This window comes from Hyperoodon ampullatus, assembly GCF_949752795.1.
Source record: "Hyperoodon ampullatus genome assembly, chromosome: 10".
NCBI lineage: Eukaryota > Metazoa > Chordata > Mammalia > Artiodactyla > Ziphiidae > Hyperoodon > Hyperoodon ampullatus.
In genome coordinates, this window is record NC_136923.1 from 41,303,636 (window position 1) to 41,329,304 (window position 25,669).

At 48.3% G+C, this 25,669-nt stretch overlaps 1 protein-coding gene across 2 annotated transcripts in view; it reads right to left on the bottom strand.

Moving 5' to 3' along the window:
• Nucleotides 1-3,921: 3,921 nt before the first annotated feature.
• The window catches only part of KLHL18 (kelch like family member 18), a gene marked incomplete at both ends in the record, with an annotated part of 51,934 nt that continues 30,186 nt past the window's right edge, over nt 3,922-25,669 (bottom strand). The window contains 9 exons of one of the 2 annotated variants that reach the window (XM_079713307.1): nt 3,922-4,308; nt 5,047-5,158; nt 6,762-6,866; nt 10,777-11,014; nt 12,532-12,668; nt 13,914-14,074; nt 16,283-16,481; nt 20,906-21,046; nt 24,208-24,338. In XM_079713307.1, coding sequence (XP_079569433.1) covers nt 3,922-4,308; nt 5,047-5,158; nt 6,762-6,866; nt 10,777-11,014; nt 12,532-12,668; nt 13,914-14,074; nt 16,283-16,481; nt 20,906-21,046; nt 24,208-24,338 — 1,611 coding nt within the window. The remainder of the gene's footprint in view (nt 4,309-5,046; nt 5,159-6,761; nt 6,867-10,776; nt 11,015-12,531; nt 12,669-13,913; nt 14,075-16,282; nt 16,482-20,905; nt 21,047-24,207; nt 24,339-25,669) is intronic. The other variant, XM_079713306.1, reaches the window with a different exon arrangement.

Sequence of the window (25,669 nt, forward strand, 5' to 3'; positions counted from 1 at the left end):
AGAAGCCCTGCACTGCAACGAAGAGTAGCCCCCGCTTGCCACAACCAGAGAAAGGCCACATGCAGCGACGAAGACCCAACACAGCCACACACACACACAAAAAAAAGAAAGTTGTCATCCAAGAGTACAACCATTACCCACTGGATGAGGTTGACCATAAGCTGACTTTTGGTAAAGTGTGAATGAAGAATTTCCTAAAATCCACCACCACAGTAACCAGGATGCAATCTCAGGAAGGCAGATCTGGAATGTGGCTCTATCTGGGAAAGAGGAAACTAAACACTGGAGTCCGGTTCTCACACCGGGATAAGCATACCAACCATGGCGGAAACTTGCCTGCACAAGGGCCTGAGCTGAACCCCAGCCCTAGGGAATTGGTCTCTGGGGAGGGTTCTACAAGTCAACCCGTGGTTTAAAAAATTTCCAGTGACTTTTATGTGCACCAAAGCTAAGCACCTCTGGCTTGGAGGTATAAAAAAGGAGCTGGGGGTTTTGGCTCCAGGCGGTCACAGGCAGTCACATTCCACTTAAGAACTCTAGGAGTTTTACAGCAGGGAGTGAAGAAAAGGGGAAATCCAAGGGAAGTGGTGATCCGGACAGGAGCAAATATGCAACACGCTCATGAACTCTTTTGCATATATTTTTCATCAGAACCCATTCTTATAAAATACACGTCTCTCCAAAGCCTACTTTTGCCATGCTGCTGGGCTTTTTCCTTATTTTCACAGAAAGATTTTCACTTTATCCAATATTTTTTCACTGAATTACAATAAAAATATGATTTATCTCTAATTTAAAAGAATAAAATCAGGAAAGGGCAAGAAGATATTACGAGTGTACTCTTTATTTCTCTTTGGTTTCTTAACACAAAAGACATGCGTTCTATAAATAAAAGGAATTTAAGATTTTTCTGGGAAACAATAAATTGGGGGAAGGGGGAATCAGAATTCCTACCTACTCACATCTCTGTGGCCAAGTCAAAAGGTTGGACTTCAGCTCCCATCCTGGCTTTGCTCTCGGATGAAACCCAGAAGAGAAGGCTCCTTGTGTTATCTAAGGGGAAATACCCTAGGACAGCGAATGCCACAGTCCTCTGCTCAGAGCTGGGCTGGACCCCAAGGTTCACTGTCCACAGTATCTGCCCTATACCCTTTTCACAATATCTATGGGTAGCATCTCTTCTTTTCATGGTTTTACTGGAAAGGCTCCAACACCAAAGGATCAGACCAGCCACCTGTAAACAGTCATCACCATCAGACTGAGGAACCAACTGTGGAGAGTGTGAAAATGTTAGTGTTTGCTCACTTGTGCTCAGAGCCCAGATCAAGGCACTGGCTTCACCTTACTTGGAAACACTGACCCCAGGTGGAGCAGTGTAACTTCTACACCAGGAGGTGGGAGTAGATGTAGGAAGGCTATCACAAGAGCAGCAGATCATGGGAAAATGATCTCTCAACCCCAATGGCAAAATCTGGGTCAGCATCCTAAGGACCTGGTGAGGCCCACTGGCTGATTCTTAACACATTCACAACCCAGGTTTGTCAGTGCTGTTGCAAATTCACAAAAGAAAGGGGCTTATAATAAGAATACAAGCACTGATAACTCCTCTCTAACAGGAAACACAGACCCCACCCTCCTTCCAAGTCTACCTCTAACAGGCAAACCGACAGGGAGCGAGAAATGCCAGAGCTCTACCACGAGCCCAGGCTAAACTATATCAGATTGTTAAGTCTTTTAAAATAAAAACATCATTTTCAAGTGCTTTTAGCAGAGGCCCAGCTCCTAAGTGGCAGGTAACAAAGGTACTTCCCTCTGGAAACATGGCGATTGCACACACTGGTAAACCTCACAGTCCCAGGGTAGGAGAGATGTCTCAGGTGTCACATTGTGCCTTTCTGAACAGGCTTCCAGGACACCCAGGCAGGCAGCGATGGGCAGGAGACCAACCAAGTAAGATTGGGACCCTGAGACCCAGTCTTTTTTTTTTTTTTTTTTTTTTTTGTGGTACGCGGGCCTCTCACTGTTGTGGCCTCTCCCGTTGCGGAGCACAGGCTCCGGACGCGCAAGGCTCAGCGGCCATGGCTCACGGACCCAGCCACTCCGCGGCATGTGGGATCTTCCCAGACCGGGACACGAACCCGTGTCCCCTGCATCGGCAGGCGGACTCTCAACCACTGCGCCACCAGGGAAGCCCTGAGACCCAGTCTTGCACTGGAAATGTATCCTCTTTTAGTCTCTACTGGAAGAATTTTAGAAAACCAAATTTTGGCAGCAGCAGTTGAAGGACAGCTCCACTGCCCAGTGCACTGGTAAGAGAAGAGTCCTCCTGTTGGGGTCCCACTGTGCAGCATCAAGGTCCCATCCAGGGAGGAGGAAGGAGGAGCATGGAGTCTCTTCAAGAGGTCATTAGGTAAGATCATAGGAAGAAATATAAAATCTGTTCTTTGCAGCAGCAAGAGATTCTTTCGGCTTTTAGTTCTTTATGTCATTAAGCCAGCTTTGCTAGAATATAAAGGTCCACCTTGCTGGTCAGTCTGCCAAGGGCTGGAGGGGAGACCAGACCCCTGGAATTGGCGAGTGGATGGAGGAGCAGTGGACTGGCAGGGTAGATAAGGTTACTGGACCACGCCAGCCGTGGCTGGTGGAAGGACCAAGTCTCTGGTTAGGTTCTAGAGGTACAAATGGTCAATGTACCTCAGAAGCATCACGATGAAGAAAACTACCCAAGAATGATAGATGGGCAAATGAGAATCTGGCCAGACCTGCTGTTTCCTGCTGGTCAAATAAGGAAGGAATGAAAGTGGGGTGGGAATCTGCATGAGTGCCATGGTGGCAGTGGGAGATAACCACAGGGGCATCTGGAGCCTCCAGCGACAAGTTGGAGCTCCCACCTAGAAGAGTGGCAATAACTTAGCCAACTCGCTAAGCCTACGATTAAAAAAGTCCTCTGATAGTGGGTGTGAAGACAAACCCCACGAGCACCTTGCTACAGGACTGGTCGAGTGCGCACTGATTCTGGACACGCAGGGGCTCAGAGGGAACCCCGAGTGCCATGCGAGGCCTTAGGACCCTGGGATCCGAATGTGAGAGCGGATACCACCCTTTTCACGTTGGGTGGTTTTCCATTTAAACACATATTTGCCTCTAGTGTCTTTTATGTTTTCTTCTTGCAAAAAAATGTTCACTTTAAAAAATTATTTTTCTTTTCAGTTTCTTTCAAGTGTTTCTTTAACTTTCCTTCAGTTTCTTTCAAGTATCTTTTATCCTCTCCCTCTGTTTCTCCTGAACAAGATGAAAAAGACCTCACTGAAATCCCAAAATTAGACACAGGAAAAGCTTCTGTTCTTCCTGCTTACTCAGCAATGCAGACAAAATTCTCGGTGCACTCGGATGGGAGGAGGAGGTGCGTGGGTGCAACCAGCACTACTGTGGCTGCAGCCTCGCAGTGAGGACAACCCGGCCTGTGTCCCTCCTCTCCCACCCACACCCCACAGTTTCCAACACGCTTGGCCACTGAAGCCACCCCATCGCAAACTGGCCACAACACAGCTGCCGGGCAGTAGGCAAGGAGTGTCAGACGGAAGACACTCTGCAGATGGGCGACCCACAGAGCTGTGGCAGGTGAGAGCTGGGCTTGGATGGAGCCTTTGGACATGTGGACCAGCAAAGCAGTCCTGTGTCACTAGCTGCGGGACCCAGAGGGGCTTCTGTCCCACGCTGTGCATCTTGATGACCTAGGCCTGATGGTCACAAGGGCTGCACAGGGAGGGAGGACTTAAGCACCTGGAAAAACTGTACCTCTGGCGAGCTCACATTTCACCCTGTCTTCTGGTCCACCACCTCTTCCGAGGGGGACTATCCCTGGAAGGAAGTGACTGTGTTTGTACCAGATCCCTACCCCACCACATCCCACCCTTCGCCTTAGATGGTGAGGAGAGGGATGCAGCCCACACCGACCCCTCCCTCGTGACATGCCATGGGGGCCATAAACGTCCAGCGGTCCATGTCTGGGTCGTACATCTCCACCGAGCTCAGGTTCGACTGTCCATCGTAGCCCCCCACGGCGTAGAGCCGCCCACAGCTGGCCACCAGGGAGACCCGGCTCCGGCGTGTGTGCATGGGGACTATCAGGCACCACTGGTCCGCCACAGAGCTGTACACCTCGGCAATGCTGAGGAAGCCCGAGCCGTCGTAGCCCCCGCACACAAACATCTTGCTTCCCAGGGATGCAGCTCCGTGCCGGCAGCGCTTGTTGAGCATGCCGGCCGCCGGGTGCCAGGTGGCTGTGTGGTGGTTGTAGTGTTCCACCTGCAGCGGGGAGAGAGGTGCAGGTTCGGGACAGTCAAAGCCAAAGCTTGGTCACCAGTGGCCCACCTGGCATCAGGCCCCAGGGGGAGGCCTGGGGACAAGGAGCTCTGCCAGTGTGTGCTCTGCCCCTGATGCCCAGTTTCCTCAGCTGCACACCTGCTCATGGGCTTATAGGGACAGGTGAGAGAGAGATGGCCTAACCTGACCAGTTCTGTTTACACCTGAGGAAACAAATCAAGGAGTTGCCCAGGATGCACTGCTATGTAGTGACAGAGCCGGGATGAGAGCAGGGTCTCCTGAGATCCGTGCAGTGTGTTCCCTCACAGCACTGACTGACTTTGGAGGGACCAGTAAATGGCTCTTGAGATTTTTTTAAAAGAATAAATGCAATTTCAAACAAATTATCCAGAAGAATGCAACTATTTGAAAATTCACCCTCTGTATATGACTGGGCTTACTTTGGGCAGGAATTTCACTGGGTCTCACGCAGCATCCGCTGGGAAACTGAACAGGGTGGGGGTGTGGGTGGTATGGCCACACCCTATCTCTCTCCTTTGTGCACACTGGTTCCCATTCTTGGAGGCATTTCGGAGCATGTAGCAGATGGCCTGAGGCCTCTAGATGACACCTTACCTAGCAATGGCAAGGCTGAGGCTTTTTCCAAAGAATATCCTTTCAAAATAACTCTCAAAGATAACAAGAGTAGGTGCCCTTAGCCCAGGAGGAGCCCAGACTCACACTATTGAAGATCTGCAAACCGTCATGGCCGCCCGACACGTATATCCTGCCCTCAAAGACTGTAACCCCTGCAGCACTGCGATTGGAGCTCATCGGGGTCACCACAGTCCACCTTCAGGAAAGAGGCAAAGTAGAAGGGGAGCCATGAGATTTGGTGTTCCTGTCCTCCCAAGACAGCTTAGAAGGATTCAGGGGAACTGTGCTGTGCTCTGTCTTACCCTGGACAATCTCCCCACTTCTTATCGCCTCCCACACCGCCTCTGCTAAGGGCTCACTCTGGCTGCCGCCTCTCACTTTAAGCTTCGGGCCCATAGCTGGTCACCTCTGCCGGCACTCAAAATTAGCATTGCCCAAGCAAGACCTCTCTGATAGATCTGCTCCTCCATCACACTCCCTGGTCTCGATAATGGGACCATTAGCTACTTAGTTGCTATACGTATAATCTCAGCATTTTTATGACCTCTTCTCCATCATCCTCAACATTCTGTGGTCACCACGGCCCCCCTGGTTTGCTTCCTAGTCACTGCTTGTCCCCATCCCACTACTGCTGCCCTAGCTCTGGCCTCTCACTGGACCACTGCAACAGTCCCCTTACAGGTGGTCTGGCTTTCAGACCATCCCCATTCCGATCCTGCACAGCAGGTCCTCTAGTGAGGACTCCTGTTTCCTCTAAGGCAGAATCCAAGTTCCTTAATGCGGTTCTTTACCACTTGGTCCTCATCCACTTTCCAGCTTCGCCTCCTGCCATGCGCCACCCACACATGCTCCTCAACCACACACAGCTCTTTCTTATCTCCAAGCCTCTCTTCCTGCTGTCCCCCCACCTGGGATGCACGTCTCCCACTATCCACGATGGGTCTCCCCTTAGAAGACATCTCTGCAACCTGACTCTCCCTCCCAGCTGTGGGGAAGATGAGAGCCCTCCCCACTCTGTGCCCAAGAGCTCTAGACATAGGTACCCAAGGGAGGACGATCATCTTGTGCTGTGGCCCCAACAGACTAGGTGCTACTTAAGGAGCTGAGACACCCTGCTCGCTGCCCGATACATAGTAAGTTGGTTAAGTGAATGGAATATTGGCTTAAAAGCACTGTGATGAATCCATTCTACTAATGTGCTTATATTGTTATAGTAAAAGCAGATTCAAATACTGAAATGAAGAACTCGGGCTAACCTTGCCAGTGTTTTCCAAAGAGTGTTCCGCAAAATAAGTCCACCAGATGGTGATAGGTGTTAGATAAAATGAAGTTAAGAGGTTTCTCTGCCGCATAATTTTTCAGTCTTTAAAATAGTAATATGTATTATGGGAAGATGAGGCCTCTGGTGGTACAGACATCAATGTTTCCCAAGCTTCTTTGAGTATTTGAAACATAACTTTTTTTTTCCAAATCCTATCTTACCCACTTTGGAAAGTGCTGTTCATCTATTTCTCATCCCCTTCCACCTGCATTTCTATTAAAATGCGCTGATTTAGTTAAGAGGTACAGAGCATTAATAACTGTTTCCAAGTATCTAAGCAGACTGTTTTTAGAATTTATTTAATCATTCATTCATTTAACCAAAAGTTATTAAATACCTATTATATGGAAGGTACTACAGGGGCTAAATAGGTGAGATATTCCCTATCCTTGAGAAGCATGATTAAAAGACTGCAGTTCTGATTTTTCATACTCTGTTTAGCAAGCTCCAGTTGCCCCAGGGGAGCTGGAGTCCTTACTTGTCCGTCTCAGGTGAGTAGGTCTCCACAGAGTTGAGAGAAGAGTTGCCATCATAGCCACCACAGACGTAGATCTGCCCGTCCAGCACGACCGTCCCCATGGCACTGAAACAGAGGTGTCATCCCGATGGGCCTCAGACTTCTTGGGGCAACCTCTCACGCTCACTGAGAAGTAAACCTAGCCCCCAACTGCCTCTTTCTAGAACAGACCTAAATCCCAGGAATGTGACTAAGCAAAGTGTAACACTGAGGGGAAAGGAGCTGCCCTGTGGTTCCTCTTGCCTCCCGCCCCCCTTCTTGGGGTTACTTCCTCTCCCTCCTCCTCAGTCCCTGATATGCTCATCTTCCACCCTGCCGTGCTCAGGGTCTGATTTACCTTTAAGGCCCAGGTCAAATTCCTCTCTCTCCTCCTCCAAAAGGCATCCTGAATCCCCCAGCAAGAATTACTCCCTCCCAACCCCACACTCCCAGAGCAGCTCCTTTATCACAGCTCCTGTCAGTCATCCATTCGTTCAGCACGTTTTCATCAGGCCCTCATGAGGCACACCACGCACCAGGTTTAGAGAACTGAGCAAGCCACACTCCTGCCCACGGGGTACCAGGAATCGACCTGCCATCTCTTAACAAGTGGGGACCTCCTGGAAGACTGGGGTCTCTATCAGTGTGACCCTGACAGTACTTAGTGTGGTGCTTCGTACGTAACAAGCCCTCAACATACGTTTGTTGTGTTACCTTGATTTCCCCACGCAATTCACTATAAAGTTTGACAGACATCTTTTCATTACATACATGGCCCTGCATGTCCCCTAATTTGTCTCAGTGGGTGAGGCAACAGCTTCTGTTTGTTTCGTACTTACTACACACATCGGGTGCTCCACACTTGCTATTTTCCACTCTCACACATCCTACATGAAGTATCACCATCACCACTGTATAGATGAGTAGCTGTGGCTTGGGGAGTCTGGGCTATCCTCTCAGGGCTGCCCAGAGAGAGGCATGCCTTAGATTTCAATGACACAAGTCTGATTCCCACACTGTTCATCATGCCAAGCTCTCCTAAGAATCTTCTACATAAAGCCTCATGAAAAATTAAACATGAATGCCAAGCTGCCCGATTCACTGTTTTCAAACCTGATGCTGGAGAAGATTAAAAATGAATCTGGGTGCCTAACAAATAGGAAAATAAACTATACCAGGCTTTACAGCCCCCTTTCAAATGTACACAGCAAATCAAAGTGATCCACACGATGTCCCTGAACCAGCCTGAAAGAGGAAAAGGACCTGCCTTGGGAGAGGACTGTGGGAAGGTCACAAACTCACTAGACATGTCACTATCCTCCTAGAAGTGGACAAAAGTAACAATTTAGGAGTTCAACAAAAATGTAAGGAAGAATTGATAGGTGCCACAAAACTGTGTGAGATTAACTATCAATGAAACGGTAAAGACAGTGTGAAGAGATAAGGGGAAGAAATGCTGACCAGTGTGGACTGGATAAGGCATGGGAGAAGCCTCCACGCAAGCAGCCTGGAAGACTGGAGAAGGACAGGGAATGACGGCAGAAAGGAGGCTGTCACCAACTGGCAGGACAGAGGGTGTGTGGTTCATCAGGGGAGAAGTGACTATGAACATTTTAAGGTAGCCTCTAATTTAAAGGGGACGAAATGGAGCTGGGCCCACGCTACTAATAACAGGGCATTAACCACAGTGAGGGAAAGGGCTACCCGCAGGGCCCCTCCCAGACAGCACTCCAAACCCTGTGACATCACAGCTAGCAAGTGGCCCAGAGCAGACACACAATGAAGAACAACTGATTGACATCAAAGCGAAAAAGGTCCTCCTCGTTGGGGATATATATGGAGCAGTGAGTCATTCGAGGCCACAGAAAGCTGCAAAGTATCCAAGGAGCAAGAAGGGGAAGCACGGAGGCTGAGGTGGCGGGGGAGGAAGGAACCATGAGAGTGTAGCTTACGGCTTCGGGAGGAGTAGATCTTATATACATACTTTTTCTTCCAAAAACGAAGCTACTTTGGCCTTTTGTGAATCTTACTGGTACAAAGGCAGATTCCCCCCTGCTCAAGGCCACAAACAAACACTACTGAACGTGATACACCATGTGTATCACAGACCATGTGTGACAGTTTTGTGTGACAGTTTCATGTGGCAAAGGACTTCCACACTGAAACATGACTCTTCTTCCTGACCACAGTCAGTGACGATCTTTTTTTTTGGCGGTCATGTGATCTTACAAGTAGAAAACCCAAATCATGGCCAGACAAAGGGGTCTGTAAGGCAAACACTCAGACGAGAGAATTACAAAGCAGAAAGGCCTTTAAAGGGCAACTGGTCCAGTGGTTTTCGAACTGCCCCTTTCAAAAAAAAATTTCATTTAACTTTTGCCTCCTAAAGTTGGGCATATGTCAAGGAAGCTCAATACATAAAGGGATAAATGCAGAGCTGTTCTGGTTAAACGGGTAGGGGGCCTTGGACGGCTGACCTATCTTCCGTTAGTTTTGGAAGAGAAACATCAGAGCGTCATCTGAAACCACGATCTCGGGGCTTCCCTGGTGGCGCAGTGGTTAAGAATCTGCCTGCCAATGCAAGGGACACGGGTTTGAGTCCTGGTCCAGGAAGATCCCACATGCCACGGAGCAACTAAGCCCGTGCGCCACAACTACTGAAGCCCGTGCGCCTAGAGCCCATGCTCCACAACAAGAGAAGCCACCGCAATGAGAAGCCCACGCATTGCAACGAAGAGAAGCCCCGGCTCGCTGCAACTAGAGAAAGCCCACGTGCAGCAACGAAGACCTAACGCAGCCAAAAACAAACAAACAAACAAACAAACAAAACACCACAATCTGGGGCGGCTACCCCAAGGGTAAGAGAACACAGAGCCTGTCCAGTTACACTCTTCCCCTCCAAAGCTCCTGCCGTCTAACCAGGACAATACCCCACACACGGCTGACGTAAGGAAGGATGCTGCCAGTCACTTTGGCACTAAGAAGACTAAATGGAGGCACTATGTTCTCTTACTCAGGAAATGTGAGCAGGAGGAGACAAGTGGCTGGAAGGCGTTAAGAGAAACAAATTCGGGACTTCCCTGGTGGCACAGTGGTTAAGAATCCGTCTGCCAATGCAGGGGACATGGGTTTGAGCCCTGGTCCAGGAGGATCCCACATGCCGCGGAGCAACTCAGCCCATGTGCCACAACTACTGAGCCTGCGCTCTAGAGACCGGGTGCCTAGAGCCTGCGCTCTGCAACAAGAGAAGCCACCGCAATGAGAAGCCCGCGCACCGCAAGGAAGAGTAAGGCTGGCCGCAACTAGAGAAAGCCTGAGCACAGCAATGAAGACCCAATGCAGCCATAAATGAATGAATGAATGAATGAATGAATGGATAAATAAATAAATAAATAAATAAATTAAAAAAGAAGAGAGAGAGACATAAACTCGGTCCACCTCACAACTAGCTGTGTGCTCATGCCTGGGGGACGTGTGGCATCCAGAAGTAAAGAGCACTGTTGTGGTTCACACACTCCCTGGTAGTGAAAGCACATGTGGGTCAGGGATCCTGGGGGAAAGAATATAAAGAGGAGCACCTCGGATTCCCTTTTATGACTAATAAAGTTAAATTCTCCTTATTCTTCAGGTTTCAACTTTAATCTCACCTCTCCCCTGAAATCTTCCAGACGTTCCAGTCCAGCTTCTCTCCTGCCTCGCGTCTTCCATAATACAAACCTTTAGTCCTTACCTGGCACTTAAATAATAATACAACTTCCACACGTCCCTGTCTTCCCTGTCTTGTCTCCCCAAGTTCCTCAAAGGACAAGGCAGGGGTTTTACTTTTAAGCAGATGGGGGCTGGCTTCTAGGAGGTACGGGCAGTGGCTGGCCTGGCTGCAGGGGATCCCCAGGCTGAAGCTAGCGTCTACTTTATAATGTGCCCTGCTTGTCTAGCATGGTGTCCCCCAGAGGCCTGGTGTGTATGCTCAGGACATACAGACTGGCTCCCAGAATACCTTCTCTTGCTATTCATGCTCCCCACTCGGGTCCACGTGTCCGTCTCTGGGTTGTAGACCTCCACAGTGCTCAGCCGCAGCTGGCCGTCATACCCCCCGATGGCATAGAGGAGCCCGTTCACCACGGCCACACCGACACGGCTGCGGGCTGTGGTCATGGGATGGCACTTCTCCCAGCGATTGGCAATGGGGTCGAACACTTCCACCACATTCAGGGAATCACCTGCATAAAAATTTGCTACTCAAATTAAAACAAATGAGACCTCTCGTTTAGATCACAGCTGTTGTGCAATGATTATACGGAATGTTCAACTTCGTCCTATCAGCTCTTCCCGCAGAATTACTCAAGTCAGGAGGGCACACTAAGAAACTGCAGCCATGATTAACCTCAAACTTAATTCTTTAAGGAAAATCAGAATCAGACAGGAGGCATTTATTTACTTTCTAGAGAGGGCAGTTTTAAGTTGCAAGGAGGTTCTTCACCTGCTTAAAGGCAGAGGTGAAGGCAAATGGATCCACTATTTCCCCGACACAGAGCAGGAAATGGCTTCCAATGCGACTCTCACTTCCTAGTGGTGACCCTGGGCAAGCTGCTTTGTATCCCCATCTTCTGTTCTCACATGTGAAATAATCTCCATAGCAGATTTCCCATGAGGATTAAATGATATAATATGTAAAACACCTAGCACAGTTCTAGAATATACTAAGTGCTCAATAAATAGTAGTCACAGAAGCAAGGAATAATAACTCCAACCCTACCGTTTTCATCAGTTTTTTAAGATCAAATAAAATAACTCCCTCCCTGTTTTATTCTGCTTTGGGACACTCAGCACCTGCTAAGCTCTAGCGTTTACTAGTTGAGGACTTACCTTTTCCAGGTCATATGGTTAACAAGTAGCGGAGGCCAGTACCCACCTCCCATTAACTTTCAATTAAAAACAAAACTGCCCAGGACTGCCCACCAGCTCCCCACCTCCCACAAGCTTGGGCTGACTCTGAAAAGACCTGGCCTTCACATCCGAGGTGACGACTCCCTGTGCCACTGCACTGCAAGGATTCACGTGTCTCCACTGCCCTCTCCTAGACTGCTACTGCCCTGCAGTGGTGCCTGGGGTGGGCAGGAGTGGGGGTGCCCCATGGAGGTTTCCTGAAAACTTGACTGTATGATACTAGAACTGCCAATAACACATGGACTACAAGGCATGTGGGTTTCACTGGAGGTAAGAGGTGAAGAGTAAAAAATATTGATAGTGCAGACCATGCGTATTTGGAGAATCTTCCTTCTCATGGTGACACTCTCACAGTCTAAGTCCAGAGATCCACATGACCGAATGTGATTAGCCTGGTAACAGAATTGGGTCTCTGATTATATCCTATCCAAAGCTGAGTAAATCCCATAGGTGACGTGATATTAGGGGAAGAGTGCAGGCTCAGGAACCAAGACCTGAGTTCTAGTCCTTGCTCAGCCAAAAGACTTGTGTGAACATAGCTAAAGTTCCCTGGGCCTCTACTTCCCCATTGTGAAGGAAGGGGGCCAGGCCTCTGGAGTTTCTAAAGGTCCCTTTTGTGCTGATATTCTGTTTCAATGGTATTAATATCTGACATGCGCTAACTGCAGAACAATTATATAAAATCAAGAGGGATAAAGGTGGTGACATGCAAGGGGGAGGAAGCAGAGGGCCAGGCTAGGTTGTTTGGTGCTTCTTCAACCACGGCATCCAAGACAGGGCTCTACAAAGGGGAGCTGCAAGATACCTGCTGAGTTGAGGCCCCCCACGGCATAGATGAGCCCAGCGATAGACGTGCAGCAGCGAGGCCGAGTTCTGAAAGCTGGCAGGTGGGGCCGGCGCTCTGGCATGAGGTGATAGTCCTTTGCTTCATCCACCAGGTCCCTGGAATAAAGTGCAAGATGCTAGGACAGGAGGTATTCTCTCCACTTGGCCCACATTTGTAGGTCTGAGCCTGGCTCCCCCAACCACAACTGCAGGGGAAACATGGGAGGAGAAGCCTTCTGGAAGGTTTGCTCTCAAAGAACCCAGGTGAGTCCAGGGGAAACTATACAAAGCTATTGGGATGTGCTCAGCATCGGAGAGGCAAGATGAGCAGAGCCCATCCCTGTTAGTTTAATAGAAGAAAAACAGGGTGTTCCCTAAAATAGCCAGCCTTGGGGAGGTTCAACAAGCTGCTTGCATCCTGTTGCCACTCAGACCCCGCTCTTCCTTTGCATCCCTATGGCTCACACCCAGCAATTAACCATCTCACCTGGACTGTGGCAGCAGAAGCCAACTGCTCCTGAGAGATCTCCCTGCCTCCAGCCCCACCCCTCCATTCCAGCCTCCACACTGGGGTCCAAGCTGGTTTTCTAAGACCCTTCGATAACTACCCACTGCCTACAGAACAAAGCTCAAACTCCCCAACAGCACTCTTGAGACTGCTCATCACAGGGTCTCAGCTACCTCCAGCTACACCTCCACCCCTCCCTGACACACACACTTTCACGCTGCGTGGACCACGCCACTGACTTCCTCCTGAACCAGCTGTGAATATGAGGAGCAGTTTGAAGGAAGATGCGTATTTTCCTCTGCTGCTCTACTTTTATAACAATCCTTCTACAGGGCTGCCGTGTCCTGAGCTGTTTTGGTGGCTCTGCTGCACCCTGTTGTTTTTGATTTATTCTGGCTAACAGTTTTGCATGCTGCTAAACATGCCCCACCCCTGCCCATCACTGTAGCTGGGCAGACCCACCTGAGGCCAGCACACTGACTAATGTTTACTGAAGAGGATGAGGAGCCCCAGGAAGTCACCAATAAGTCAGCTGCTGGTGTGGACAGGGTCCGGGCAGGCAGTATAGACGCCTGTAGGTCCATAAACAGCTCAATGGAAAGAGATGTTAGAAAATCCTCAAATAACTTAGGGGAGGAGGCACCTTTTGCCTTGATGCTCCCATGCGGCACATTTCTTTGCCCAAGGTGAGAGACTCGGGCTCTTCCAGGTTCTAGACAGAAGGCAGATCAATCTGTGTGCTGTGAATTAAAAACGACCACTCCAAATCCTTCCTCCCCTGAGCTAAGTGGCCAAGTTCTCTTCTCCGTCCAGACCCTCGGCATCATCCTCGTGCAGGCCCCACCTCTGCTCACCTGCATTTGTGGCAGCAACGCACCAGGTCATCCTGCTGCACTCGGTCTGACAGGAACTGGGGCCGGCAGAGGGGCAGGCGGATATTGGACAGCAGCTCAGGCAGGCAGGGTCCCCTCTGCTCCCGGTCGTATCTGACCCAGGCCAACACGGCCTCAAAGACCTGCCACAACAGAGACGGGAAGCTCTGGCGGCAACTCCTCCACCCGTACGCCACAGCCCTGTACCCCCCAATCTCAAACCCTCTGCTCCCTATACTGGGCCCACCAATCTTTCCTCCTACTTGTCTCCTGAATCCACTGTTTTCTCTCCACGTCCCCAGCTACCCCATTCAGTCCACTCTCTTGAAAGGCAAGCCTAGGTTACTGCAACACCTTCCTGGCTTTCATTATGACTTCCTAACGAAAACCTGTCAAAGCTTCCTTCTTCCTTCCTGTACTGTAACGAAGTGCTGTTGACCTTCCCTCCCACTGCTCCTGCACCCTCTTCTCTAGCCAGGCCAGGTGTCCCTTTTACCTCGAATGCCCCCATCTCTTCCTTTCCATCTAAACCCTTTCCCATTTCTTTTAAGGCCTGGATCCAGATCCGTGTTCTCCAAGGAGGCTTCCCTAATGGCTCTGGTCACAAGGATATCTCCCTCTAAAGCCCCACAGCCTTTGTAGAATGCATCACTGCAATAGATGTGAGCTGCCCTGGGTCATATTACCTAGTGGAAGAGCCAGGGACAGAACCCCTTGCTCTTGGGATGGGGTTCTTTCCTACAAATCTCAGGGCCCACACTGCTGAGCTCAGAGTTCACTTTTCTAACGGTCACTAATACGGAAGGGTGAGGACTCTTCAGACATTAAGGAAATGAGCTGAGTTGGGACTAACATCCCAACGGCTTGCCTCCTGGAGCCTGGGGCTCCTTCTGCCGAGGCACAGCTTCATGATAGGCCAGGACTCATGACCAACTGACGAGACAAGCAGAGGCCTTGCTGCAGTGGTGCTCTGGGTGCCTGCAGGGCCAGGTCCAATTCCCCCCACATCCGACGCCCTTCACTGCTCAGTCCTCGTCACCCTCTGCTCAAAGAAACATTGACTCACTGTCCTCTTAAGACACCTTGCACCACACTTCAGTTGAACAGAAAGATGTCCCTCACTCCTCTCTGGCTACTAACACCCTACACTCTCATTTAATCTTTTCTTGACCGCTCCAAGAAGACGTCTTCTTTGTCCTCAGAGGACCCTGTGATCACCCACACCTCACCTTGCCAATAGCTTCACCTCCTCTTCCATGCAACCAACTCCACTTAGCCTTGGGCATGGCTCCCTCTCAGGTCCCCTGCAGCCTATTTCCTCACCTTTCTCTCACCCGACACGGATTCCAAGGGTCATTATTGTCATGCTAGTCTCCTATCTCTCTTAATCACACTTACCTGGAAAAAAATCTGTACCCTGCTGAAGTCCAGCTCTTTATATCCAATTCACCCCCTACCCTGCACCAGTATATGCAGCTGATAGAAAACACACAACAGGGCTGACCAGCTCATATTGAACTTGTGACTGAAAATCTCATCTGGCCCTGCTTCCTATCCAGCCCTCTCCATTTCCCGAGCTTCATCCATTTACTCTCCCCCTTTCCTAGAGGACTGGTTCATACCTTTTCATCTCTCCTCAAACGTCTAACATTCCTCCCTCATCCTCACTCTCAGCTGAGAACACAGAAACAAACAAGAAGAGAGTGTGAATAAAAACTCCCAGCATCTCCCTTCCCACCCATCCATCCTCCCCCTGTGCCGGGCATGTGCTCTCCTTCTCCCTCTTGTGGCCGTGGATGTGAACAGCCTAAGCCCCTCTCAAACACACACCCCGTGCCCTACACTCTGTCTCTTCTCACCTACCCCAGGACACCATTCTCCCTTTTCTCCTACATTACCAATTCTTCCCTCTCTTCCGGAAAATTCCCATCAGCAGTCCAACTGTACTGTAATTTCTCTCATCTTAAAAAAACCAAAACACTCTTGACTTCATATTCCCCCCCCCAGCAACTGCCCCCACACTCTACTCTCCTTTAGAGTAAGACTCTTTCAGAAAGTTATCTATGCTCATTTCCGGTTCACAGAAACATTGTTTCTAATAGTAAATTTTGGAAATAACCTGAACATTGAAGAATGAGGGTCACAGGATTGATAAAAATCAGCTGAATATTATTTAGACACTAAAATGTATAAAAAGTTTTCATGAAAAATGCATATGGTGTGATAAAGCAAACCCATAATAAACAACAGCTGCACACACACCATGATCTACATTTTGAAAAAAGTAAAATAGAAAACAAAGGTTAGAAAGAGCAGCAGCCCCCATGTCACCTCTGGACTGCTCTACAGACCTGCTCCTCTGATTTCACATTCAGCTCATCCCGAGACACCAGCTCAAGCACGTCTTCCAGCGGCAGGGCCAGGAATTCTTCCGACATGGACACCTCCACAAAGTGCTGGTGGATGAAGCTGTTGGCCGCGTCGTATAGCACAGCACACATCATGGTCTCAGCAAACTGGCGTACACCCAGGCAGTTTTTGGGGTGAAGCCTTTTGGCATAAGATAAGATAAAAAGAAAAAAGTTAGAGAAAGAATGTTATCTTTGATCATTCTCAAGTTGGTTCTGGGTAGAGTTACAGAATGGAAAAAAAAAACAAGCTCTGTCCTCAGCTTTAGTGGAAACCCCCTGTGTGACATCAGGTGAGCTTCTCTGGGGCTCAACTTGTAAAGGTATAAAAATAAGGCAGGGGCTTTCCTGGTGGCGTAGTGGTTAAAAATCCGCCTGCCAACGCAGGGGACACAGGTTCAAGCCCTGGTCCGGGAAGATCCCACATGCTGCAGAGCAGCTAAGCCCGTGCGCCACAACTACTGAGTCTACACTCTACAGCCCGCAAGCCAGAACTACTGAAGCCCACGCACCACAACTATTGAAGCCCACATGCCTAGAGCCCATGCTCCTCAACAAGAGAAGCCACCACAATGAGAAGTCCGCACACAACGAAGAGTAGCCCCTGCTTGCTGCAACTAGAGAAAGCCCGCGCGCAGCAACGAAGACCCAATGCTGCCAAAAAAAAAAGAAAAAAAAGGCAGATTATCCTCAAAGGAGCCTGCCTCTTGGGCCTAGTGCTCCGTGTGTCTATGTGGAGTGAGCTCTCTGGGAAGTCCTAGGAAGCAGCTCTCAGGAGAGAGGAATAGAGCACATACTGGAAAACTTTGCTTTCTTTCAGTGGTTGACATTCTTGATTGAATGTCCGCCTCTGGTCACTGGGAAGGCCCTGAAGATGTAGAATGAGAGTTTAAACCACATGGACAGGTGACTTCTTTAATATCAGGACCCTTACACTTTTTTCTTTCCTTTTTTTTTTTTAAACAAAAAGAGGCTCTATGGGCCTGACTGTTCAGTCAACAGCGGCAGCTATCACTTATTTGGCACCATCAGTGAGTCAAGTACTTTGCCAGGGCTTCTAGACACATTCTCCAGGATCTTTTAAACACTCCACAGTAGTAATTGCTCTCATTTTTAGGTGGAAAACTGAGGCTCGGAGAAACTAAGAAATGTGCTCATCATCCCTCTACAAGCAAGTGGTGGTGCTGAGATTGAACTCTGGCCTTTTGTGCACATTCCCACAGTCCCGAGACAGACCTGCACTCATCAGGGCCAGGGAAACCCAGGGTAAATTCTGACCCTGCCACACTGGGCAACTTGGGTGGATTCCTTAGGCTCCTCAAGTGTCAGTAATAGCCTTGCCTAGAAAAGGTGATGACAACAGCTACTCACCTCCTAGGGCTGTGGCCATGACTAAGTAGGAATGTAGGAAATGCATCCGACATAGTGCTTGGTATGAAGTTAGCTTCTGGTTTAATTTTTAATATGGTTGTTTTTCTTACTACTATTACACTTGAGAAAATTCCAAATGAGCCCAATGTGGTTCCAAAATCTTGGTGACAGCAGTGGACCATGGGGGATATGGCTTTTCTTATTTTGATTTTGTGACTGACAATCTTGTGATGGGAGATGGTACATATTAGATTAAAATTGCCCAGGTTTACTCTTCTTTGTGAGAACGTTTTCTCTTCCCCCCCTCCCCCATATTGATTTAAGGGTTACAGTAAGCTATACTTACTAATCAATATTCACCATTGCCCACCGCCAGTAAGTAGCAAACCTGTCAGGGACTGAAAGGGCAGAGCATCTCAGGAGCCTGGCTTTATGACTAGTCTAAATTCTGCATAGCTGTTGTTTCATTCCAGCCTAAACTGGCTCTGTCCATTGCTTTGGAAACCTAGGCCATTTCCAAAGGCCAAGGAAACATAAGCATTGAGCACCCCTGGGCAAGCAGCATGGCCAGGGAGAAATACGGGACTCAGGGTCAGAATGTCAGCTCAGTCATCTGTCAAGTAACGTTAGCCTTTCTCCTGGTTGAGACTTGTTAAAAGCACGTATGGCAGATCAGATACGAGGACAGACCCTCCCTGGGCCTCTACAGCATGTGCTTCACTCATCCCTACTACTCTGACATCAAGTCAAGAGGAGGGTTCAAATACCACGGATAAGAAACTGGATAGAGTCCAAAGACACAGGACAGGATGATCCACTTTGCTGACTGGCACACATTTCCATCCTTTCCCTCCCAGGTTAGGATTCCTGTGCCTCACCTTTGGTTGTCTTTGACTGGCTTGGAATAATTAAGCACAAAACACACTTTCCACTGAAGTGGGCTTTCACATCTAAGAGGGTAGGATGTGGGGAGCCTGTCTGTAAGCCAACTGGTGGGGAAAAGGGAGGGAGAGCTGCCATGCAGGAGAGGGGACCATTCAGGAGAAGGAGGAAGACAAGAGGGACAATAACCCAAAGGGCAGATAGAGACCCATATCTGTCAACAGCCACTTTACAACCTCCTTCCTTGCTGACATAGCTTGACCATGATAAGATGTAATGCTTTATTGACTTGAATTAAATAAGTTATTGGCTTGGTTCATTGACGCATCTGATGTTCTGATCCAGTTCTGAGAGAAGAATTTTGGAAAATACACACCTCCAATCCTCACCTAAAAACAAGGAGGTCCATTCATCTGAAGGCTGGATAAGGAGCCACAGAAAAAAATCAACCCCAACCTCATGGGGAAAAAAAAAAAATCAGCAGGCCGAATATCTAACAGGCAAAATGGCCTCAGGAACTACTGCTCTAAGAACTCTGACGGCTTTGCAGCTTTTCTGTGCTGTCATGCCCTGTCCTTTTCACAACCGCTCAGGATGGTTTCCCTCAAGTCTTCAGTAATCAAACCTTGAAACTGAAGGGCCCACATGCTTGTCTTCAAGAACACACAGGAAGGGGGCAGCTGGGAGACTCCATCACACTCTGCAGCCAGGCTCAGGGAAAACCACCCCCAGGAACACAGGCAGTGATGGTAGCTATTGAAAAGAAAACAGAAAGGCCAAACCTCTGGGGCCTGTGGCAGAGAATAAAAACAGGAATAAGGTGTGAGTTTAGGCTTCAGAATGGGGCTCCCCGTGCTGAAAAGAAAAATGTCAAGGACAGACTCAAAGCATCAGGCTTTGTGCTAAAAGTACCTTTTCCTAATATGTCACTGGTGCATGTAAAAACTGCACTGGTCTAAAAATCACTTCTAAGCATCTTTTACATGACACTACTTTATAATAGAGCCTGGATCCAGTGTTGACAGTGAGGAACTCAAAAGCCCCTAGGTGGAGCTGTTGTCCCCTTGTGAGAATGGCCAACTTCATCCTTTCCACAGGGCCTTAGTCATTCTCCAAATTCTGTGGGAATACAGAGATGAACCAAGTCCAGTCTGCGTCCTTAAGCTCGCAAATAATGTAGGACAGACAGTGTGCGCCCTACAGCCCATCACACGCAGCTCTCTAGCCTGACCCAGAAGGCATCCTAGGGCAGGTTAAGCCAGGCTCTGGGGCTGCACTCACTACGTGGTCTCCAGCTGCAAAACCCGAACAGGCCACCTACCTCCCAACGAAACCAGCACAGAGCGCCTCTGAGTGTTAGCATCATTACCACGGTCGCTAAGACCATCTGCACACACAGCAGTGCTCACTGATGCCCGTCAGCACCATAGGCAGGATGTGGACCTCAGGCAGGGTCCACAGAGCTGCTAAGTGAGTTGAGCTGGTGGAACAGAAATGGGGGAGGGAGAGGTTGGCTCTAAGAAGGGATGAGGTTCAGGAAGCCAGGTCTGAGGCAGAGGAATGCTGGTCTTCAGGCCAGGGGCCTTGTGATTAGAGGAGCTCAGGCGGAGCCAGGCCTTGGAGAGACCACAGAGGGGCACTGTTCTGGTTTCTCCCTGCCTGTGTGTAGCCCAGCACTAACCCTCACCCCCAAGCCTCTAGTGGTTAAAGGTGGCTTTTACCTTGTGACTAAGAGCTCTGCCTCTTGAGGGGGAGGAAGAGCCTTCTTATCTGCTCAGTCCTCAAAAGGTCATGGCCAAGTACTGGACGTAGGTAGGGGTATAATCCATGGTCCTTACTCTAAAGGAGCATATAATGATTGCTCCCAGGGGACTGAAGGGGACAGAGAATTTCAGGAGGTGAAATTTGGGTGGGCTCTTGCAGAGCAGAAGGAAAAAAGAAGGCCAAGAAATTCAAGGAGGGAGAAGGACCTAAACAAAGAGGGAGACAGCTGTGGAACAGTTAGGGAGCACTGAATAAATCTGGTGGTGGCTGGTTAGATTGGACAGAGAGGACCAGAAGAAGAGGCACATGTCAGACCAAGGGAGAGTGCAGGCAAGGCTCCATAAATCATGTCCCTGAAAGGTTCATCCCAAAGAACCGGGTACTGCTTGATATTGATTTCAAGAAGGGTCATTTCCGCAGAGTTATCTTCCCAGCTCACTCCCTTCTTGCAACTCTCCATGCCCCCAAAGACTCAGCAAACTGGCAGGGGGTCCCAGAAATGAAACGGTCTGCTCCCCGACACAGGCCAAGCCCATCACATCACCTCACCGTTCTCGGAGGAATGTGCAGCAGGCGTCTTTGATGCTCTGCAGCTGCAGGAAACTTGCCCCCATCAGCAACGACTGGACGTTTTGCTGGTCAATGGCAAGGTGGCCGTTGTAGGCAAAGTTGATCAGAGCTTCCAGGGCGCTAGAGGAAAGAGGAAAGACGCTCTTCAGAGATGGTGTTCGGCCCACAGGATACTCAGGCCCTAAGGAAGCTGACATTGTTACCTGAGGAATGGGTGGGCCCCGCTCTCAAATACATTTAGCCCACGCCCTTTGAGAATCTACCTGAATGGAATAATTACTTCACCATAGCTATCATTCTACTTCTTAGGTTGTCTTTACTGCCCAAATGATTTTATTATAGAAGGTTCTGAAAAGACAAAGCAATGACCCAGAATCTCACTACTGAGTCAACTGTAGTCATTTTTCTAGATTAAATTTCATTTCCTATTTGCCTGCATGCTTAAGTCGTATGGATATAATCATGTAATACTTATGAAGCCCTTTCCCATGTTTCTACACTGACTTCATGTTCAACTTTCTTTTTTTTTTGGCAGTGCCACGCGGTTTGTGGGATCTCAGTTCTCCCCAACCAGGGATTGAACGTGGGCTATGGCAGTGGGAACGCTGAGTCCTAACCACTAGATCGCCAGGGAACTCCCCATGTTTGACATTTTCAACGGCTGCTATACAGTAATCCAACATGTAAATGTGCTATAATTTATTTCCTTTATTGGTAAGCATAATAGCTATTATAAATAACATTTTTGGATTATTTCTTTGGGATAAGTTTCCAGCCTGAGGTTTCCAACATTTTTTTCTGCCTTCCAATTCACACCAAGAATGAAATCCAAATTCTGTCTATAGGGCTGTATGTGGTCTGGCCCCTTTCCATCTCTCTGACCTCATCACCTTCTACTCTTTCCCCCACACTCTATTCCAATATGCTGAACACACTCTCACTTCAGGGCCTTTGCACTGGCTACTCCCTCTGTTTGAATGGCTCCTCCCCCAGATGTCTTGCTCCCTCACTCCAACTAAGGTCTTGGCTCAAATATCACCTCATCACAGAGGGCTTTCCTGATCACCCTGAAATAGCACAGACCCTCACCATCATTCGCTAGCCTTTATTCTGCTTTACTTTTCTCATATCACTTTCACTTCCCAGCCATATCATGTATGTATTTGTTTACTGCCAGATCACCACTACTAGCAAGTTGGAATAGTAAGAGGTGCTTTCTGTTTCCTCTGCTATACCTCAGTACCTACAGCAGCACAGATCACAGGTGCTCAGTCTGTTAAATGAAGCACTTGGATGGTGCATGGTGATTAGCATGGCTCTGTCAGACACAGACCTCAGAGATGAGAGTGTACAACTGCCCTTGGATATAGACACACTTCTATGTCTTTCATTACAAGTAGCTGGCCTGAGATTGCACCCTTGCAGTGGGTATACAGATCCTCTCCATGTACTGGGGCAAATCACCTTCAATCATCCAGAAGGTACCATACAGTTTCCTAGCTCCTTTCCTTCAAGTTTTCACCACGGGGAGATTAAGACGTTAGGCAACAAATGACAGCTTACTGGCTAATATTTTGGAGTTATTGGTTTATTTATTGTCTCTCTCCCAACAAGAATCATCTTGCGTGTCCTGTTTGCTGCTGCATGCCCAGACCCCAGAACAATGCCAGGTACATAGTAGGTGCACAGTGGACCCTTGGATGTAGCCTAGGTTATAAACACACAGCCTCGGCTCACAGACTTGCAGTAAAATCTTTTAAGTCATAAAATATGCCTTTTTCCTTTCAAGGCCCCAAAAGGCATAATGTGGAATATGTTTATATAAAGCCTTTATACAGAAGTCAGGAAAGTATTTCTGTAAAGAGGGTCTAGATGTAAGGATAACTTTAAGTAAGTGTGTAAATGATGCAATTTCAGGGTTTATAGTACTGCCTCCTGACCCTAAAATTTATCTAGGGCAGAATTTCTCAACCTCAGCACTACTGACATTTGGAGCCAATGATTCCGTTATGGAGGGCTTTCTGGGACACTGAAAGACGTTTAGATGGGATAAACTCTGGGCTTGACCTCCTTGGACTTCAGTTTTCTTCTATTTTAAATTTTACTTATTTATTTTTTTCGCTACATTGGGTCTTCATTGCTGCGCGTAGGCTTTTTCTAGTTGCAGCGTGTGGGGGTTACCCTTCGTTGTGGTGCGCGGGCTTCTCATTGCCGTGGTTTCTCTTGTTGCGGAGCATGGGCCCTAGAGCGCATGAGTTTCAGCAGTTGTAGCACGCGGGCTCAGCAGTTGTGGCTCGTGGGCTTTAGAATGCAGGCTCAGTAGTCACGGTGCACGGGCTTAGTTGCTCTGCGGCATGTGGGATCTTCCCAGACCAGGGCTCAAACCTGTGTCCCCTGCATTGGCAGGCGGATTCTTAACCACTGCTCCACCAGGGAAGTCCCGGGCTTCAGTTTTCTCACCCATCAAATAACCATGATTTCTGCTACTTTCTCGACCTGCGTCATCCCATTAACAGCCAGTAGACACACGTGGCTAATTAAAACTAAATTTATGATTATGTTTTATTTATCTATCTATCTATCTATCTATCTATCTATCTATTTATTTATTTCTTGGCCACACTGCGTGGCTTGCAGGATCTTAGTTCTCCGACCAGGGATTGAACCCAGGCCCTCGGCAGTGAAAGCATGGAGTCCTAACCACTGGACTGCCAGGGAATTCCCCTAAAATTAAATTTAAATGAATTAAAATTAAATAGTATTTAAAATTCAGTCCCCCAGTCCCACTAGTCACATTTCAAGCGCTCAACAGCTACATGTGTTAGTGACTACCAATTTGGAGAGGACAAACAGAACATCTCCATCGAGGCAGAAAGTTGGACAAGAGTGGACAACAATGTTCTGGACTGATGGGAAGGGTAATGAATGAAGACACTTATTTGAAAGACTAGTCTGCCAGCTAAAAAGCCTAGCACAGAAAAGTGAAGAGAATAATATACCACTAACTTTGTACCCAGTCCTAGTTTTAAAAACGTATCTTGGACTCTAGTTCCTATGAGACGTGTTACTCTCATTGAGTTAAAACACATCAAAACTCTCCTTATTTTAACCCTGTCTCAGGCCCCTGGCTGAGGTTCTAGCTTGTTTACTGGTCACCTACTATGTGTGTGGAGCTGTGCTAGATACTGGGTCCTGCTGGAAGGCCCTCAAAGGGCACCAAACACAAGGCTGAAACTGCACCTAGAAAGCAGGTTGTGAAACCTGATGGAGGAATTTAGTACCTTGGGTCCATTCCTTGCATTACAATCTCATCCTGCTTGCACTCCATCATGTCATTTGTAAACATAGCGTGGAAATACGGGATTGAGGCTGCTAAGACGATCCGGTGAGCACTGAATTTGTGGTCCCCAATCTGCGGGCAAAGTAAAATACAAAGACAGATATTGAGGAATGCAAATACAAAAACCCACCCTGCTCCTTCCACAGCTCAACTCTCTGCCCACTGGAGTGGTACTGAAGGCATCCCAGTATGTGACAGCCGAGGCTTTTCATGGAGACCCTGAAGTATTTTAAACTCAACATACGCGGTTATAGTAGGAGAATGTAGACGACACATTTTCATAAGGTATTAAAATGGTTAAAAGTTTTTATTTATATGGCAAGCTTCACTGCACCCCTCCAAACTCCCCCCACCAACTCAAAGACCTGATTTCTCGAACACTTTATCCTGATTCCAATTTTATTAGATGGCAGATGGAAGAGACAAACTGGCCAAGAACGCTGAAGCACCTAACAGTAGGTTCCTCCAGAAGAGTAAACAGACAATGACAGGAAGAGATGAGGAGAAACAAGACCAAGCTTGAATAGGGGGTGCATGTGGGGATCAAGGACAGAGGAGGCATTGTGGGCACAGATGTTAGGGGGTCCCTGGGCACCAACCAGGCTGTGGTAGACCACAAGGAGCCCAGAGTCCTCTAAGGAACATGACCCTGGCAGCAGCAGCTGGAAGGACTGGGGCTGTGGACTGGCCAGTGCTCTGCATGGCCCGCAGGGCTCATGTGGACAGAGGCAGACTCTCTCTCTAACTTGTATCAAACGCTCAGGAACACATCCTTAGCCTGGGGAGTTCCGTAAAGTGCTTTCCAACTATCTGCCAAAAGGATACTCCCTTTAACTTTGCCATTTATAGCTCCAAGACACATAAACATTTCCACTTCAGCATTTTCTACTCCTCAGAAAGAGCAAACAGTCTTTTTTTCCTTCCCCTTCACCTAAGTTCCACATTAGTGAAATGCCAGAGCCATCTCACTATCTGATGCTCATCTCTTTGTGTCATATTTATTCAAGGATTCTAGCTCAGGTTCTGTCACTATGTCCTCTTTTTCACTGAACTTTAGGTTTATTATCTGTAAACTGTCCTTCAAGATCAAGCACACAACCATCCAAATACCAAAGGATCCTTACTAGATTCAGATTCTAGGAGTTCCTCATATAATCCATGTGTTGTTCTACTACCAGTGTTGGGGACATTAAATGGCTGCATGCTTTGAGGGTTTTTCATAATTAAAAAAAAAATCACAGTAATAAATGCAAATATTTCTTAAAGTTGTTCTACAAGGCTTATAATGAAAACCAGAAGTTTCTGTTTCCCTGATTTCTGTTCCCAGGGCAGCCACTTTCTTCTGGTATTTATCTCTATCTTTCTAAGTAATATGCCTCTAATATTATTTCTTGAATTTTCAC